The sequence below is a fragment of the Myotis nattereri genome (genome assembly GCF_964212035.1).
Source record: "Myotis nattereri genome assembly, chromosome: 10".
Taxonomy (NCBI): domain Eukaryota; kingdom Metazoa; phylum Chordata; class Mammalia; order Chiroptera; family Vespertilionidae; genus Myotis; species Myotis nattereri.
In genome coordinates, this window is record NC_138085.1 from 64,473,485 (window position 1) to 64,491,289 (window position 17,805).

The 17,805-nt window shown below is 36.4% G+C and overlaps 1 protein-coding gene across 2 annotated transcripts in view; it reads left to right on the forward strand.

The window, feature by feature from the left end:
* Positions 1-17,805, forward strand: part of MAP4K3 (mitogen-activated protein kinase kinase kinase kinase 3) — a 114,180-nt gene that overhangs the window by 48,971 nt on the left and 47,404 nt on the right. For both annotated transcript variants that reach the window (XM_081100762.1, XM_081100763.1), the window contains exons 3-8: positions 7,132-7,222; positions 9,457-9,521; positions 11,164-11,219; positions 11,812-11,859; positions 14,272-14,314; positions 14,694-14,766. In XM_081100762.1, coding sequence (XP_080956888.1) covers positions 7,132-7,222; positions 9,457-9,521; positions 11,164-11,219; positions 11,812-11,859; positions 14,272-14,314; positions 14,694-14,766 — 376 coding nt within the window. The remainder of the gene's footprint in view (positions 1-7,131; positions 7,223-9,456; positions 9,522-11,163; positions 11,220-11,811; positions 11,860-14,271; positions 14,315-14,693; positions 14,767-17,805) is intronic.

A 17,805-nucleotide genomic window follows, 5' to 3' on the forward strand; every position in this document is an offset into this window, starting at 1 on the left:
GAAGAGACTTTGTTCCTTCTGAACTCAGTTGAGCAGACTTGTCTCAGATTGCCAGCGGTATGTTCCCCGGTTAACAGTGTCCTGCGGTCAGGGGGCAGTGGTGCAGTGGAAAGAGGTGAACTGAGATTTGGGTGGTTGTAGTCCAGTTCTTTGTGTCCCACTCTCTTGCTCTGTGAACTTGGGCAAGTAACTTCACTTCCTGAGTCTCACTTTTCTCAATAGACCTAGCTCTCACATTTTGTCTTCGTTACTTTCCAACTTTATTGTAAAGCCTCTAGGACTACTCCATGTTTTTTGTCAGTTTCAACTGTATTCTACCCCTGAATTCCTCCCACCTCCCGCAAAGCCCATAGCTTTCTGAGTTAACGATACACTATTGTTTATCCTCTCTTAAAAACCCCATTTCTCCTTTTCTTTTCTGTTATAAGCAAGCAATTGTGTTAGTGTCAAAATTGAGTTCGAGAGCAACGATGCTGCCTTTCTGATGGCTTCTTCCACTACAAACTGATAATATGAATTTATTGGTAAAATAGGTTTTAGCTTCAGTATAACATAAATCCACTCAAAATATTTTTGAAGGGGGGAACTTCTTTTGTAAAAAGGCCAGATCATAAAATATTTTAGGTTTTGTGGACCACCTGTGGTCTCTGTATACAGTTCTCCTCTGCCCTACCTCTCTCCCTGTTAAAATGGAAAAACCATTCTCAGCAAAGCAAGCCACCTGCTGCTGTACTTTGCTCAGCCCTGATTTAGGTTATCAGTAGACTTTTTAGAAGTGCCATTAAGATGGAATTTGAAGGATGTGTTGACTATGATCAAACTACACTGAAATATAATGAATAAAAAAATGCTTTTTCAGTTATACCTATTTACAGATTTGATATAGTTTAATTATATTCGTAACATCGCAGGATAGTTTTTTCTTTTCTCTGAGTCCGCTACTCTTCAGTTTATTATAAGAAATTTATTGGGATTATTGAAATTGGTGAAATCTGGGATTAAAAATTAAAAATTTGGCATTTGAATCAGGGCCTTCATTTTTAGTTACTAATAAATAGTTACTTGATGGGAATAGTTTCTAATCAGAAGTAGTTTGTACATACATCATCCTTCAAATCAGTTTAGTGCCTTCTTTCTCAGGAAGTGTCCTAGTAGATACTCAGTAAATATTTATTGGCTAAATCAAATTAATGAAGATGTGAGACTAAGAAGATATCTTAGAGATGGGTTGGTGTAAACCATGACAGTTTTGCTAATAAATAGCTAACATTTATTCAAACTTACTTTGTGCCAGGCCCTGTTCTAAGTGCTTTACATCTGTTGACTCATTTAATCCTTATATTCTCTTTTTAAAAAATAAGGAAACAAAGCACTGAAAGTTTCAGTTTCTTGTCCTAATTAGTGGCAAGCTGAGATTTGAACCCTGGCAATATAGCCTACTCTTTCACCACTCTCGGAAGTTGGAAGTGGTGTGGGAACTGTATTAGTAGGTTTAGCTGGATGTTTGTTTAATTATACACATGCGTGCGTGCGCACACACACACACACAGTTTCCTAGAACTAGCATATGAAAAATCTTTAGAGGTAGAGCCACCACTTAACAAGCTAAGTGAGTTTTATTCCCATTTAATGAGTACTAAATGAATATCTTGGGGTAAGACACAAGTGTTTCTTCAAAACCAGTATATTTGCTCAAATTGGACATCTTTTGTGGCAAAATTGATGCATAATAAACAAACCAAAAGATAAACCAGCAAATAAACTTCTTTATGAAGAGTATAATGTAATCAGTTTAATTGGCAAGCTGTTCTTCACACTCTGGAGTACAATGGAGACAGTAATCTCAAGTAACTAATGGAGAGAGTGAAAAGCTGCCTCACCATTTATCAGTCTGGAGTAACAGACAGATAAAGTCTCACAAACAGTATTTCTCCCAAGAATGGTGCAGCTGGCAAGTGTCGGAACAAATCCTGCCTTTGAGTGGCTGTGGCTTGCTTACTCTCTGAGAAACTTTGTTTTAAAAAATCATAGACTACCAGAAACTTGGCTGTGTGTAATCATATCAGCAAGAATCAAACTTCCCCCTCTTCCTTGGGGAATCTGTCATTTTGACATAGAGAGGCACTCTTGATTTACAGCCGAGATGCACAGCTCCAGATAAGGGGTTTCTGGACACGGCACCTACATCTATCTTAACTTCTCAGATCCTGAGGAAAGAGGACCTTGGCTTCACTTTTGGCAGTCTAGTCCTGAAGTGGACTCCTTTAGGACCAGGACTAGACTCTGCTTTGCCCAAACCCTACTAAAAGGCTGCTTCGTTTAAATGTCACCTAAACCCCACTCTTCCCAGAATCTTACTAGTATAACTCTTATCTTCTGTTGTGTGAGATGGCCCAAGGTTTCTCTGGTGTGTGGTTTTTCTCATTGCATTGGGTCAGTGAACCTGATTTTATCAGATTACAGGTTTGTTCTTGTGGTCTTCAAGCTGTTTGGCCTAGCACCCTGCCAACTCTTCAGACTTACTTTAAGGGAAAACTAAAGATGGAGAGAACTTGCTCATAGAAGAGAACTCACATATGTATCCTCTCAGGCTTCACTTTCAGGTTCTTACAAGGTATTACAATTCTCTACATTATGAATCTCTTCAATCTTTTTTTTTTTCTTACGTTTTAAAGTCGGAACTGTAGAGTCCTAAGGAACTTTTTAGTTCATCTATCTAGATGGTTGTCAGATGTTTCACAGCTTTCAAAACTTTTGTCATAGAAAATACTGGTGGCTGGGAGCTATTTTGAACATCCTCTTAGGCCTAACACTCACATGTCATATTGCAGAAAAGTAGGCACAGTGTTTGTAATTTGCCCAAAGTCTCACATCTTCTTTTGGATCTGATTCCTCTGATCGTGGCCCATTGTTCTTTAGTTTTTTTATCCTAAAAAAAAAATTTGATGATTAAATTGCTTATTATTACCCATTTGCAGTATTAATTAGTAAAGTAGAATATAAAAACAGATAACTGATTAATTAAGTAGCAACTTGTCAGAGAAACTCATTCCTTTTCAAACACGATGAAAACACCTACATCTATCTTAACTGCTCAGCTCCTGAGGAGGAGGACCTTGGCTTCGCTTTGTGCAGTCTAGTCCTGAAGTAGAGTCCCTGAGGACTGGACTTCTTTGCTCTAACCCTACTGAAAGGCTGCTTCGTTTAAATGTACCGAGATTGACCAGCAGGAAATTCATAGTGAGAAAATAGGGTATTATATTTTATTTCCATCAGAGCAGCATTTATTAAATTGTAGGGAAAAATTTTTAAAGTGTGAAGAGACACCAGTAAGACCTCATTTTACAGTTTTTTCATGGATCTCCAAAACTATATTTTATAAATCTTCTTTCCTTCTTTGCAAATCTTCTTTTCACGTTGGTTTTTTGTGTCCTGAGAGGCAGGAGAGGGGCTCTCTCCCCTTTATTTTCATCTTAGAGTGGCAAGACACCAGGGTAATGATGTATCTGACTCCTCTTCCTGTCTCCCTGGAGCACTTCAGTAGCTCCCTTACCAGCAGTTGTTTACACAGTGCTCTTCCGTGTTTATTGCCATCACAAAGAAAGTTGGTGTTACATCATTTATGATCATTACTTGCATGGTTAATCATGGGATTGCTTAGCTACACTTTAATATATTTGATCCAAAACATAAAAATAAATAAAATAAAAAATACATATATTAGAGCCATATTATGGGCTTGAGGCTGACTATACTGGATAAATTAGAATTTACACATTTAAAGATAATAATGCTCAAAAATAAACAAATAACAAAGGACTTTTGAGTATATCTGCAGTTTCTTTCTCATTCCCAACCCTTTGTGTCTGTTAAGTGATTTAGCTTTATGAATATAAATACACAAGTCAGGATAATCCCCCATCCCAAGATCCTTAATTTAATCACATCTGCAAAACTCCTTTAGCCATAAAGTAGCATTCACAGGTATCAGGGATTGGGAACTAAATACCTTTGGGGTCATTATTCGCTCTTCTACACACAGTTAACATTTATTGAATGCTTAATAATGTCATGTTTAAGAATTTTGCATGTATTAGTTTGTATTTTTCTCTCTGTTTACTTGGTTTATTCATTATCTGCTCTATAGGTAGGCTTGCCTGTTTTTCTCAATTAGGATTTTTGGGGGGTTTTTGCCATCTTCTGGAAGATGTATTTTTCACTTTAATGTCTAAAAACAATCTCAGAATTGGGAATAATTTTTAGATTATGTAGTCTAATCATTCTGTTCTACAGTATCCTATGAAGTATTCTAGAATTGGGGAGGGAGCTTGTTAATCTATTCTTTGAAATCCCTTCACTTGAGCTTTGAAGAAAGTTCTTTAAATCCACCATTAGGCTCCTTTGTATTATTAATGTATTAAACTCTGCTTTCTTTATTCCTACCCAAATCTATTTTTACCAGTTACCTTTAAAAACTGAGTTCTATATTATTTCTTTGGATTCTTTCCATCTATAAATATGTTGAATTTAATTTTGCCATTCTTGTAATCACATGGAAATGACTTAATAGGGAAAAGATAATGTACTTTGGATCAACAACATTTAATGGGAAAGAAGTAGTTGAAGGCTTAAAGCCACTCAGAGGGTTCAGTAGAAAGCTCAAGAGTAGTACATAAGCAACCAATTGCATAACTGGATGAAATTAAACTAGATGCAGACATATCTGATTTAGAGTCATCATGGAGAAGAATAATGAGGTATGGTAGATTCACTCAGGCAACAGTTTTATTAATCACATATTAGGTGCTAGAGATACAAAGATGATTAAGGCATGCATAATCCTGTCCTAGAGGACCTAATGTTCTAGTGAGGACATAGAAATGCAGGCACATTTGCAGTATCATTAGGGCAGGGATATGTGCAGAGATCACCTTAGAAGTTGTGATGCTTACAGTTCTAACAGAAACCACAACTCAGGGTGGCTTCAAGAATGCAGGGAATTTATTGGTTATACTAGAGGCCCAGTGCACAAACTCGTGCATGGGGTCCCTCAGCCTGGCTGGTGATCAGGGCCGTGGGAGATTGGTGGGGGGCGAGGGGAAAGGGCAGGGAGGGAGGTTGGCCATCCGGCCCTATCGGGGCCAGCCGGCCCAGGGAAGGGACTGCAGGAGGTTGGCTGGCCACGGGAGGTTGGTTGTGGGAGTGCACTGACCACCAGGGGGCAGCTCTTTCATTGAGCGTCTGCCCCCTGGTGGTCAGTGCGTGTCATAGCGACCGGTTGACTGGTCATTTGGTTGTTTGGTCGCTTAGGCTTTTATATATATATATATATATATATATATATATATATATATATATATATATATATATAGATAGATAGATAGAGGTATATCTAGAGGCAGCTGAGGTAGTGCAATTACATCATCATATGCTTTCCTCCTCCTTCCTGTTTCTCTTCAGTGTTTTCTGCAGATCAACTTTATTCTAAAGCTGGTTCCCTTTGAGGTTGTGCACTGACTGCTAAACTCTCAGGGCTACCCCTGGAAAGAGAACTGTTATCTGACCATCAAACTAAAGTCCTAGAGTTCACTCTGACTAGGTCAACTTGGATCTCATGTAACTCTTTCACAAGATTGGGGGGAAATATAGTTAAGAGGCAGGTGAGAAAGCAAAATTTAGAATTTTCAAAAAATTCAATATAGTCCTGAAAACTGGTATTAGTCTCATTTGGACTTTATTATTTTTAACTTGGATTTCTTTTAATGTACTAAAAATCTGGGATTCTTCATGGTGGGAATTGAACTCAGAAGAGGATTTCAGTCCAGTGATTTTCTTATGAAATTTTGGAGGCATAAAAATTTCCTATTCTCCCTTTGGAAGTCTTCAATTTTGTGTCCTCTTCATTGCAGAAATTAAGACCCTGACATACAGTCTGTTCTCCGTTGCTTTTTTCCTTGTAACGGGGCAGTGAGGTGGGTTGATATTGGGTCCAGTGGTTCATGGTTGGGCTACTTCAGTACCCTGGTACATTTGCAATAGGAAAAGACCAAGACCAGAAATGTCAGGGCTTGCCCTCACAACCTCATACTTACGATTTGAGGGATACTTTGGAAGACTTCTGTTTTTTACTTTGCCTAATATACACCTAATCAGGCTCTTCAAGCATGTAATACTTTAAAAACTGGAACAGTGATACAAAGCTACTTTGATTTAAATGTAAGCACCTCTATTTGTTCTCTTTTTGCATGGTCTCTGGCTCACCACATTTGCATTCACTGCAGTTCTTTTTCTCTCTCTGACAAGTGTTCATTCAGGAGCCACGGCATGTGACCCTGCTATAGCATTGCCAGATCTTATTTTGAAGAATTTGGGCAGGAGGGAGTAGGAGAAGAGAGATTATTTGCTAATAGTCTGACCAGGCTCAGCCCAGTTGGAACAAGGCTTTGGAATACAGGCTAAGCCTGTGTTTGTGGGCCACCTGACAACTCAATACTGCTGGAGTGTAGACCTCTTGGCCCCACAAGAGCCTGTGGAGGTACATTTGACACTCTCGGGGTATTGGGGTTCCTGTGTTAGGGTTAGCGAATTATCAGTAAGCGCTATATAAGCATTTGCTGTTATTACTATTATGCCTTAGAAATAATCATCAGATAATTCACTAGAAAATAGACATTACTTTTTCCTTTTTACCAAATAACAGTGTAATTTTAGCACAAAGAATTAATCCTTTTTGAAGTTAGGGCAGGAACCCTAATACACTGAGAGTGTTGAATGTATCTCCACAGGTTCTTTGTGGGCCAAGAGGCCTATACTCTAGCAGTACTGGGTTACCAGATGGCCCACAACAGGCAATTATTTTTATCCCCATTTACAGAGGAAGAAATTGGCACAGGGAGGTCAAATAACTTATCCAAATTCACACAGCTTAGTAAAGGACAGAGTTGGGATTTGAATCCAGAAAGTCTGGGACCAGAGTATGTGCTTTTAGTCAGTGTATTTTACTTTCTGTCAAAGACTGAAATTGTCATTAAAAGTATTATCAATAACATTAATTATGTTTTGAAATAAATGAACATTTTTGAACTTATTTAACCTATTAAATATCCAACATGCTTTTTTTTTTAATTCTAGGTGAAGACTTTGCAGTTGTGCAGCAAGAAATTATTATGATGAAAGACTGTAAACACCCAAATATTGTTGCTTATTTTGGAAGCTATCTCAGGTACATTGTCTCCTTTTTGAAAAGCAGTCATGATTCCAGCACCTAATCCATTTAACAAAATAAAGTTAGCGCTAGTCCATGTTTTGTACTTTTTTTCATGCTTTGAAGCTAGGATTATATGAATGGAATTTTTACTTACGATCTGTTTATGCTAATTCTGTAACTAATATGAGAGTCTGCAGTTGCCTGTTATACTCTTGGGAATTCTGGATGTGGTGTCAGTGAGGAAGCTGACAGAAAAAAAATTACTTTTATGGTTAGTCTCCCTGTAGTAGAATAGAGCTCTAAATACGCCATCCTCTTGCCCTTTCTTCTAGACTTGGGTGAATTTAGAAAGTCAGGATCACTTCTTCCTGTTATATTTTTATTAGAAACTCTTTTCTTTTGTGCTTTTAGCCTCAGAGTATTGCATCATTTGTTTCCTTCATTTTGTCCAAAGAACTAGGAACTATAATTATTTCATTGACTTCTTCTTTTTCTAGGTCTTTGAATGAATTTGGAAAGACTGAATTTGCCACCTTATTTTGGTTTAGCAGGACTAGGCCAGGTTCCCCAGGTCATATTCCAGAGGGGATGACCTCGGGGTCAAATCTCATTTTTCCATTCATTTCTATATGCAACTGAGTTCAATACTGGGACCTGGTTTATAAGGTTCCTTCCAAAGGGAGCATCAGTGAATGTTTTCTTATGTATTTAAAAAACTATTCAGTTTTGTTTTGATATATTATAGGATGTATAAGGATATAACTTCTTGTAGCTCCCATTCTCATGATCCATGCACAAAACACTTTAACCCTTCAGATGTAGGCACAGCACGTAGAAAACACTGGGCGATTCTTGTCCTCTCTCGGGCTTGTGAAAAGCCATGGGGACCAGCTCTTCTTGATTCTAAGCACTCTGGGACAGCTTTGATTGCCCACCTTCAGTAAGGTTAAAGATGGTAAATGGAGACTTCAGTTCACATAGGGATAGGTTCTGCCCCCCAGATCAATGACTGTTACACATTTTAAATGGGTTCTTTAACAGGCAATTTACAATTACTTTATAGTCAGTGGATCAAATAGTAACCGAACACAGTTTCTGCATCAATTTGTATTTTATGGAACAAACCCAGTACAGGTAGTTACTATATTAGCACAAACAAAAAACTCTTAAAATCAGTTAAGTTCATGAGATAAATAATTGATTGCTTTCAATATATTAAAATCACCACATCAAACATTTTGTTGTACTGTTACTGTTTCTGACAGAATGACCTACCTAGATTCAATTGGGAGAAGGTTTAGAAAGTTCCCCCCTCGTGCTCCCAACCATTTAAAAATAAAAAAAGACATTTTTAGTTCCTGGACTATATAAAATCAGGCAGCAGGCTAGATTTGGCCCACTGGCCATAGTTTGCTGACCCTTTTTCTAATCTGTTTATTCTTTCAGCCACTCATTTGTTCACGTATGAAACAATATTCATTTGCCAGATATTCTTCTGTGCATTGTGAGTGCATTGATGAGAAGGACAGACGTATTATTAAGGCAGAGTCTTTCTCCTGCATTAAACTTAGCTTGCTGAGTTCAGAGACTTTCTATTCCATCTTTGCCCTAAGAATAATGCATTTCCTCATACATTTTGTGATGAAATAATGGAGGAATGAACAAAGGAATAATCTATTAAATCTTTGCAAATGATTTCTCCTATGTCTATATGATTATACTGTCTTACAATGTAAGTGTGAGAGAGAAATGTTATCTAAAGATAAGTGAGTGATAAAATTTAACATATTATTTTGGAAAGATCTTTGTTGAGTTTAGATATAAGGATATTAAGTTTACATTTTATCTGTTTTGTTGATGAGAGTGCTGTGAAAGTGATTAGAGATGTATTGCCATTCTGTAATGAATCTTTCATATAACTTTGGCATGAGCCTTCTAATTAGCATTGAACTTTTATAATACTGTCATCGGGTAGATGGGTAAACTGGGGGAGGGAAGTTTTTAACTAAAGGGACATTTTCTCTCATCTGGATGGGTCATCGTTATGACATCTTTATATCCTACAATTGGTATATTTTAAGGATTAAAATCTTGGGTAATTCATTTACTCATAGAAATTAGGGGTTTTTTTCCTTAGCACATTGTATTTATATGGTTTCTCAAGATTATAGAATACAACTTTAAAATATTAGTTAGCATAAATAATTTTAATCATCAAACTGTGGTACATGCTTATTTTCTCTTTATAGGCGAGATAAACTTTGGATATGCATGGAGTTCTGTGGAGGTGGCTCTTTACAGGATATTTATCATGGTAAGACCAAAGTTACATTTTATAGAGATTAAATAGAATTTCTTAATATAAGTAATGTACTGTATTAAAACATTAATGTTGTTTTGAGCAAAGTATGTTTGGATACATAAAGATATTTCAGATATATATGGATGCAAGGAGCACTTGCTTTGTAAGTTGGAAAATTATATGCAGTTGAATTATTAGCTAATTCTATAAAAGGAATGTTATATATAATTATATAACTTGAAATTTCAAACTCAGACTTATAGAAGACACGCAAAGGCCTTGATGGCTAATACTAAGCCAAAAGAATATCCAATTGATAAGTGAGTAGATTAATGCAAAGATAGTCGATTTTGTTCTCATGTATTCAAGAAGCATCAATTGAATGTTGTCTTAGATGCTAGATAATGAGGAATTAAAAAAAATTAATAGAACATTTTTCATTGGGATTTCAATGGAGTAGTATATGAGACTTTTAAAGTAAAATGAACAATTTTTACTGTCTTTTTTTTCTGTTCTAGTTCTGTTAATGGGTTACTGTCACAAACTGTAGAGTAGCTTTTATACTTTTGCTGGAGGTGTGCTTTTTGATAAATGTAAAATAAAATTATGTCAGTAATTCATGATGTCAATTTTCCCAAGAAAATATTTTGAAAAAAATTTTTCAGTTTTTCATATAGAACTTGAGCTAATATATCTAGTTTGGGGCCGCTTATGTAATTTTAGGGGCTGATTGTAATAAAGGAAATGTTAAAAGGCTGTTTGGATAGAATACTGATTTTGTTTCACTTCACTATATCTTGGTATCAAGTTATTAGCAAAGATTCCTATAGTTGGACTTTGATTTTCAGCATAGTCTTTCCCAGTGAATTTCTTTACTCTAAAATGATGACTAGTGAAAAAGAGAAAACAGTTGAAATATCTTCCATAGTGGATAGATGCACAAGGAGAAATATTTTTCAAATATTACAATATGATTAAGCTACTTATTGATGCAGGAAGGTGGCCATGATAAGTGAAAAGGGCAGGTTTCAGAACTGTATGTGTAATATGATTCCACTTATGCTTTTGTGTATGATGCACACATATATTATATGAAATGTCTCTGCATAAAATTGTATAGTAATCTATAGGCCAAACTATAGGTAACAGAATAAGGAAGAGGCCTATACTTTCCAAACTTCTCTGTTGATTGAAATGTTTTATAGTGAACTTATATTAATTTTATAGCTATAAAGTTAAAAATTTGGGGGGAAAATATTGACTTTAAATGAGCCATAATACATGTAACACATCAATTTTTTAAAAGCTTTTTATAAAACTAGCTAAACCTTTTGGCCCTGCTTTCTTTCTTATAATATTTAAGAAATAATATTGGTTAGTGAGGTATGAAATTATAACTAATTTCAGAGACTATGTCAGGTTTTTATTCATTATATAAACATTTATTGCACAACTTTTTCATGCTAGGCACTGTTCTGTACACAGGATACAATGAGTCAATCAGATTACTTGAAATCCTTCCCTCATGGAGCGTACATTTTAGAGTTATTTATTAAACGTTAAGCCTGTTGCTTAATGGAACTTGTAAAACAACGTCAGTTTTGAAAAACATGCCTTGCCTAATTTTATTAATGTTAATTTTCTTCTCTGACAGTAACGGGACCTCTGTCAGAATTGCAAATTGCATATGTTAGCCGAGAAACACTACAGGTAAATCCAATGCTAATCAAAAAGTTACATTCTTCATTAAAGTTAATGTTTAATTATTGTGCATTACCTGTTAAGTAAAGTAGGATTAAATATTCTAGTTTGGTAAACTCTTGAATATTAATACATTTTTAATTGTTTTTGTAATAAACCCAAGTTACATCTGCATATCAGTACTTTAAAGCCTCAGTGTGATAATTTGAACTCCTACGTTTTAAGTGCTGTGGATTTTATGTTTTTATATTCCTCTTAATACCAAGGAAAGGCTTGAAAATTAAGCATTCTTGTGGTAATTGAAACTCATTCTTATCCTAATTGCATAAATACTTTTTAAGTTATTTCAAACTATTTGTAGAGTTTAGTGAAAATTACTTATCTTAGGAAAATGAATGGTTCCAACTGAACTTTGCCTTTTTCATTTTCTTGATTCTTTTGTTTATTAAAGTAAATCAGCAAAATAAATTGATTACCATAAGACTTTCTGTAATAAGGAAATAAAAAATGGAGAATACTACTCAGTGGATCATTTTAAATCCCAAAGAGCTCTGTAGTAAAATCTTGTTAATTTTTGTGTTTTGTTTTTTTGAAACTCCAGGGACTATACTATCTTCACAGTAAAGGAAAAATGCACAGAGATATAAAGGTACATACACATTATATGTTTAACCTATTGTCCCTCTCTTCATTTTTAAATACTCTGATCAAACTGTTGACCAAAATTGTCTGGATTTTTCTACTGGATGAATTTGTTATCTGAAATATGTTATTATAATAAAATTGAGTAATGCTTTTAAAGGTTTTATTACTTTTTTATAGCAACTTTATTGAGATACAATTCACCTACCATAAAATTCACCCTTTTGGAGTGTACAGTGTGGGTTAATGTGCAGCCTTCTATTATTCCCACCTCTGTTTGGGGCGGGAAGGGGTTTCCTGGTATTTTTCCCCCATAAGGTTATAATTACATGATTGATGGCACCCTGGACTAAAGAGGCAGCTTACTTTTGCTTGCTCATTTAAAAGTTGCAGAAAAGACAAAAATAAATAAGTAAAAGCCTGCAGTGCCTTTTGGAGACAGTATTTCTACCTCCTTCAGAAGTTGGAGCTTATTGAAAATAAAGTGGTTCATATCTTTGAACTTCGGTCAAGAAGCAAAAGTAGCTAAAATGCTGCTAAGTCATTGTAATGGAAGAAACTCAGGCTGTTTTCTTTCCATGTAGTGAAAAACCCAGTTCTTCCCTGCTGTGTCTTCCTGTGAGTCTCCTTCACTACTGACGCAGAACACTGCACTTCTGGCACGTCTGGTCACCAAACGTGGCGGGTTTTTCCCACAACAAGCAATTCTCTGACACCAGCGGGATGCCCTACAATCTAACCCAGTTCGGATTGAGTTAGATCCCACAGTTAAAGGGCTCAGTCCCTGTGACTTCCCCTCACCCCTTTGCAGCCCCCTCCCCATCACACACACTTCAGATGCTAGTCCCAAGCTCAGGTTATCTGTGCTTCTGACCAACCAGCTATGGATGGAGTGGAGATTGCAAAGACCCCATCCTTGGGTTCTGTGAATTTGCTAAAGCAGCTCACAGAACTCAGAGACATAATTAATGTTTACCAGTTTATTAAAGGATATGATAGCCCTGGCCAGTGTTGGTCAGTAGTTAAGGTGTCAGCCCATGCACCAAAGGGTCATGGTTCGGTTCCCAGTCAAGGGCACGTACTTGGGTTACAGGTTTGATTCCCAGCCCCAGTTGGGGCACATGCAGGAAGCAACCGATTGATGTGTCTCACATCGATGTCTGTCTGTCTGTCTGTCTGTCTCTCTCTCTCTCTCTCTCTCTCTCTCTCTCTCTCTCTTTCTCTCTCTCCCACCCCCCCTTTTTCTTTCCTCCCTTGCCTTCCACTCTCTCTAAAAAAATCAATTGAAAAAATATCCTTGGGTGAGGATTAGCAACAAAAAAAGGATACTGGTGAATATCCACATGGAGGGGATGCACAGGGCAAGGTCTGTGGGAAGAGGCACAGAGCTGCCATGTGCTCTCCAGGGCACACCACTATCTCAGCACCTACACGTGTTCACCAGCTCAGGAGCTCTCCACACTCTGTACTACTGGGATTTTTGTGGAGGCTTCCTCACATCGGCATGATGGATCAGTCACTCCGTTTTTAGCACTGCTCCCTTCTTCAGGGGATGGGGGTGAGGCTGAAAATTCCAAGCTTGCAATCATGGCTTGGTCTTCCAGTGGCCAGTCCTTACCCAGGAGCCGTCCAGGAGTTCACCTAGAGTTGCTTCATTAGAACCAGACACGCCTGTCACCCAGGAAATTATGCAAAGTTTCAGGTGTGCTGTGTCAAGAACTGGGGCAAAAGACCAAATATTGGAACAGAAGATGGTCCTAGTGCTCTTATCACTGAAGAAATTATAAGGGTTTCAGGAGCTTTGTGCCAGGAACTGGAGGCACAGACCAATATATATTTTCTATTATTCACAATCATGGAGACAGGTGACATTTTAATTCTGTGGACCAGTGGCTAATTGTATCCTGAATGGTCCTAAACTCCGGACAGACATATTAAGGATAGACAGCCTCACATACTAAGCAGCAAGGTTCAGTCTTGCACACCAGCACTGGTTCAACTGATGGATTGGAGGTTTGTTTTTATTTTTTAACAGGATATAGCAATTAAGTCCAAAATATAATACAAGGAATTGAAAATGGCAGGATAAGGTGACATTTAAGTGCCGTGACAGTGTTTGATAAGTAAGAAAATAACATTTAGATGAAAACTAATATCACTCTCATAGTTACATTCATATTATGTTAATAGCAGCATTTGCAAGGCAGAACATTTTATAAGCATAAGCAAATTGCTTAAAAAGTAGATAGTAAATTTTTCTGTGACTATAATAATTTAATATTTTAATTGGGCATACTTTACATGTTAAGTATTTCCAGGTCTAAGGCTGTCACTTGTGATTATTTTAATAAATACAGTTATTATATGCACTGTCTGATAAAATGTTTCTTACTTTAACTAAAATGTTCTCACTTTGAAGGGCGCTAACATTCTGTTAACGGATAATGGTCATGTGAAATTGGGTAAGTAAATTAAAATTTTGTCATGCAAATTTATTCCAAAACCAGTAAATTTCTATTTTCCTGTTTAGATTACCTTGGCTCTCTCTCATCAAAATTTCTTTATCTTGACTTCTGTTGTCATTTGATTCATGTGGGGATATATGGGAATCTACTTGACTATAATATACACTGACTACTTTGTAATATTTTAATGCTTATCCATTAAAGTTAAAATTTTTAATGTGGTATTTGAGACTATCTCCTATTTCTGCAAAATTAGTTTAATGGAAATAATTAAAGACAGTTTAATGAAAATAATAATTAAAGATTCTTCTCATGTTGCCTTAAATATTACTTACTTTCAGTTTTCTTTTCTAAATGTTTCTCATTTTTTTAATAGCTGATTTTGGAGTATCTGCACAGATAACAGCTACAATTGCCAAACGGAAGTCTTTCATTGGTACACCATATTGGTAATTGTATTTTAATTGATAATTAACTTTTTGGTGTGTGTGGTTTTTTTTTCATTATTAAATTCAGCATTTAAAAAAATAGACAAAATAATAAAAAACTTTAGGATGAAAACATTAAGAAGTTCATTAACAAGTTAAGTAATTTAGGCATATATGCTTGTGGCTGGATTACATAGCCAAAGAATATTCTACCATGTTAATTTCATTAAGGTGAAAAAGACTAACGATTAATGTCTTCAGAGAACTTTTTCCAATTCTCCTGGAAAAACTCAACCCTTGCTTCTACCTTTCATGTATTGTCACAGATGTTTTTATATGTCTTTATTCACCCCCATTTCCAGTCCATATTTTGACTAGTCTTCCAACATTACGTTATTCACAGTACCACTTTGCTCAAGACTTTTTGACATATCTTGCTTGCACACAAGATCAAATACATATTTCTTGGCATGTAGAGTGTTCCACAGTGTGACCTCTGTCTGCCTCATTAATCTTAAATGCTTCCAGTTGCCTTCACAAGATCCCTCTTTCTAGCCATATTTGTCTGCTAGTATTCTTTAAGCATTCCATAAAAATTTTTTATTAATTTATTCGATAAATGGTTTTGACCACTTACTATGCGCTAGATATGCGGTTAGTCATTGTGAATATAGTGGTGGTAGACGCGTGTAGAGCTTTCTTGTTCACACCATTACTCTGAAGTAACAGCACCTCAGAATTCTTTTTTTTTATTTTTTTTATTTTCTTGTCTAAAGTATTATCACTAGTAGTACATATGTCTCCTTCCTCCCCCCCCACCCCAATTCAGCTTAACTGCCAGGACTCCCCTGATGCCCTCGTAGTCATCAGCAGTGGGATGGCACTAACCTGGGTGACTCATTTCCAGATTTAGGAGATGATACATACCATTTTTTGTATTAATGTTTCTTTTTATCAAGTGGATGTATATTTTAGAAGTTAAGTAGTCCTAAAGGGCTTATAAAAACTTACCTAGTTATGTGTTTTGCCATCTCTAGTTTTATCTGGTGTTGTGTATAAGACCCTGTTATGATAGGTGAAGATTTTAGCTCTCTTCATTCATCATCATCCAGCCTTATCCTTGCAGTGTACTTGCTGAGTCAATTGTTATATTAGTACATGTGCTACCTTGAAATGTTTTTTCTATATTGAATAATTTATTCATTTTTAATTTGCTTAGTTTGTTTTTTTTAATCCCTGGCTGAGAGTTCTATACCTTTTCACATTTTGCAGTCTGTAACATGCAGATATACAATTTTCCACATCATAAAGCCTATCAAATTATTTGTCCTGATTTTTGTTTGTTTTTGCTATGTTTTAATTTGCCTTTTTTCTTATAATAATCTTTTTTGGAGTCTTCTTCCCTCCTATTCCAATCTAAATTGCTCATTTTCTAGGTCTTTTTGCATAGCTTCTCCCTAGGAATTTTTCATCATCAGCTTGGAAATTCATTTCCTAGAATCCAGATCTTCCTCTTTCATTAATTACTTTCTCACACATGTTTTACTAAATTCTCGAGAAATTTGAGGAGTAAAATTTTTGAGACTGCATGTCTGGTTTCACACCTGACTTACAATTTGGGTGAATTTAGAATTTTAGATTAAGATTTTTGAAATATTGCCCTAGAGCAGTGATGGCGAACCTTTTGAGCTCGGTGTGTCAGCATTTTGAAAAACCCTAACTTAACTCTGATGCCGTGTCACATATAGAAATTTTTTGATATTTATTTTATATATTTAAATGCCATTTAACAAAGAAAAATCAACCAAAAAAATGAGCTCATGTGTCACCTCTGACACCCGTGTCATAGGTTCGCCATCACTGCTCTAGAGGCTTCTTTTCTCTGATGCTACGGAAGTGTGATGCCATGATGATGCATGGTCTTTGAATGTAACCCATCCCCCTAGAATCATTTCTAGTGGTTTGATATTCCATGATGATGTATCGCAGAATGTTTTGGGTTTTCTGTCATTTTTACTTTTATTTGTTGTACTTGGCATTTCAAGAGACAATGTTGTACAACATTATTTGTTGTACTTTTTAATCAAGAGATTCATGTCTTTCAGTTCTGGGAAATATTCTTGTATTACTTCTTTGACAATGTCTTTGTTATCCTTTATCCTGCTCTCTCTTTCTGGATCTCATTCGTTATATGTTGGGCCACTTAGACTAATCTATTAACTTTCTTAACTTTTCTACTACTTTAAAAAATATTCTTCATTCTACTTTCTGTAAGATTTTCCCAACTTCTTAGTTTCATCCTTTCATGATGGAGGTTTCCTCAGATGACTCGTAATCCTTACCTTCTGATTCACATTGAAGAGCAAGGCACTAAAAACTGGTGCATAGCTCTGTATGCGTGGAGGCACCATGTAAGCCTGGTGTTTACTGAGAACTGAGCAAGTGCAGGAAACCGGGGGGGTGGGGGGTCCACATTGTTCTGGGGAACCTTTTTGTGCCAGGAGCCATTTGGATATTTATACAGTAGCATCATTTGCAGGCCATCCGAAATTAGCCTGGTCTATTTGGTCAAACATTTAATTAACTCAGCCCTATGGCTTGGCAGGGCCAGACCAATTGATTTCACAGGCGGTATACTGCCCGCGGGGCTGGCCATTCCCCACCACTGCTCTAGACACAGACTTCAGCTGCCCCCAGCTCCTGCCCTTTGTTTCTGCTTCCTTTGAGTCTGAAGCCTCTCCTCCATTTCTCTTGGTCTTCATCCAGTTGGAATGGGGAAGGAGCAACTGCTGAGCCCTGAAGGCGGAAAGGAGGAATCTGGGAGACTAACTTCATTATTTAGACTTCACATTTTCTAATACATATGTTTCCAACCTCAACCCAACTTTTATAAGTTTATAACCCTAATGTGACAGCCTTTCTGGGATTCTCAGGGGCTAAGAACCAGCTAGCTGTAATGTAGCCATCAACAAAGTAATAACTGACATACTTTAATGTTCACTTTTCTGATAATAATTTGAATATTCATAGAGCTACTTTAAGATTAACAAGATTTTAAGA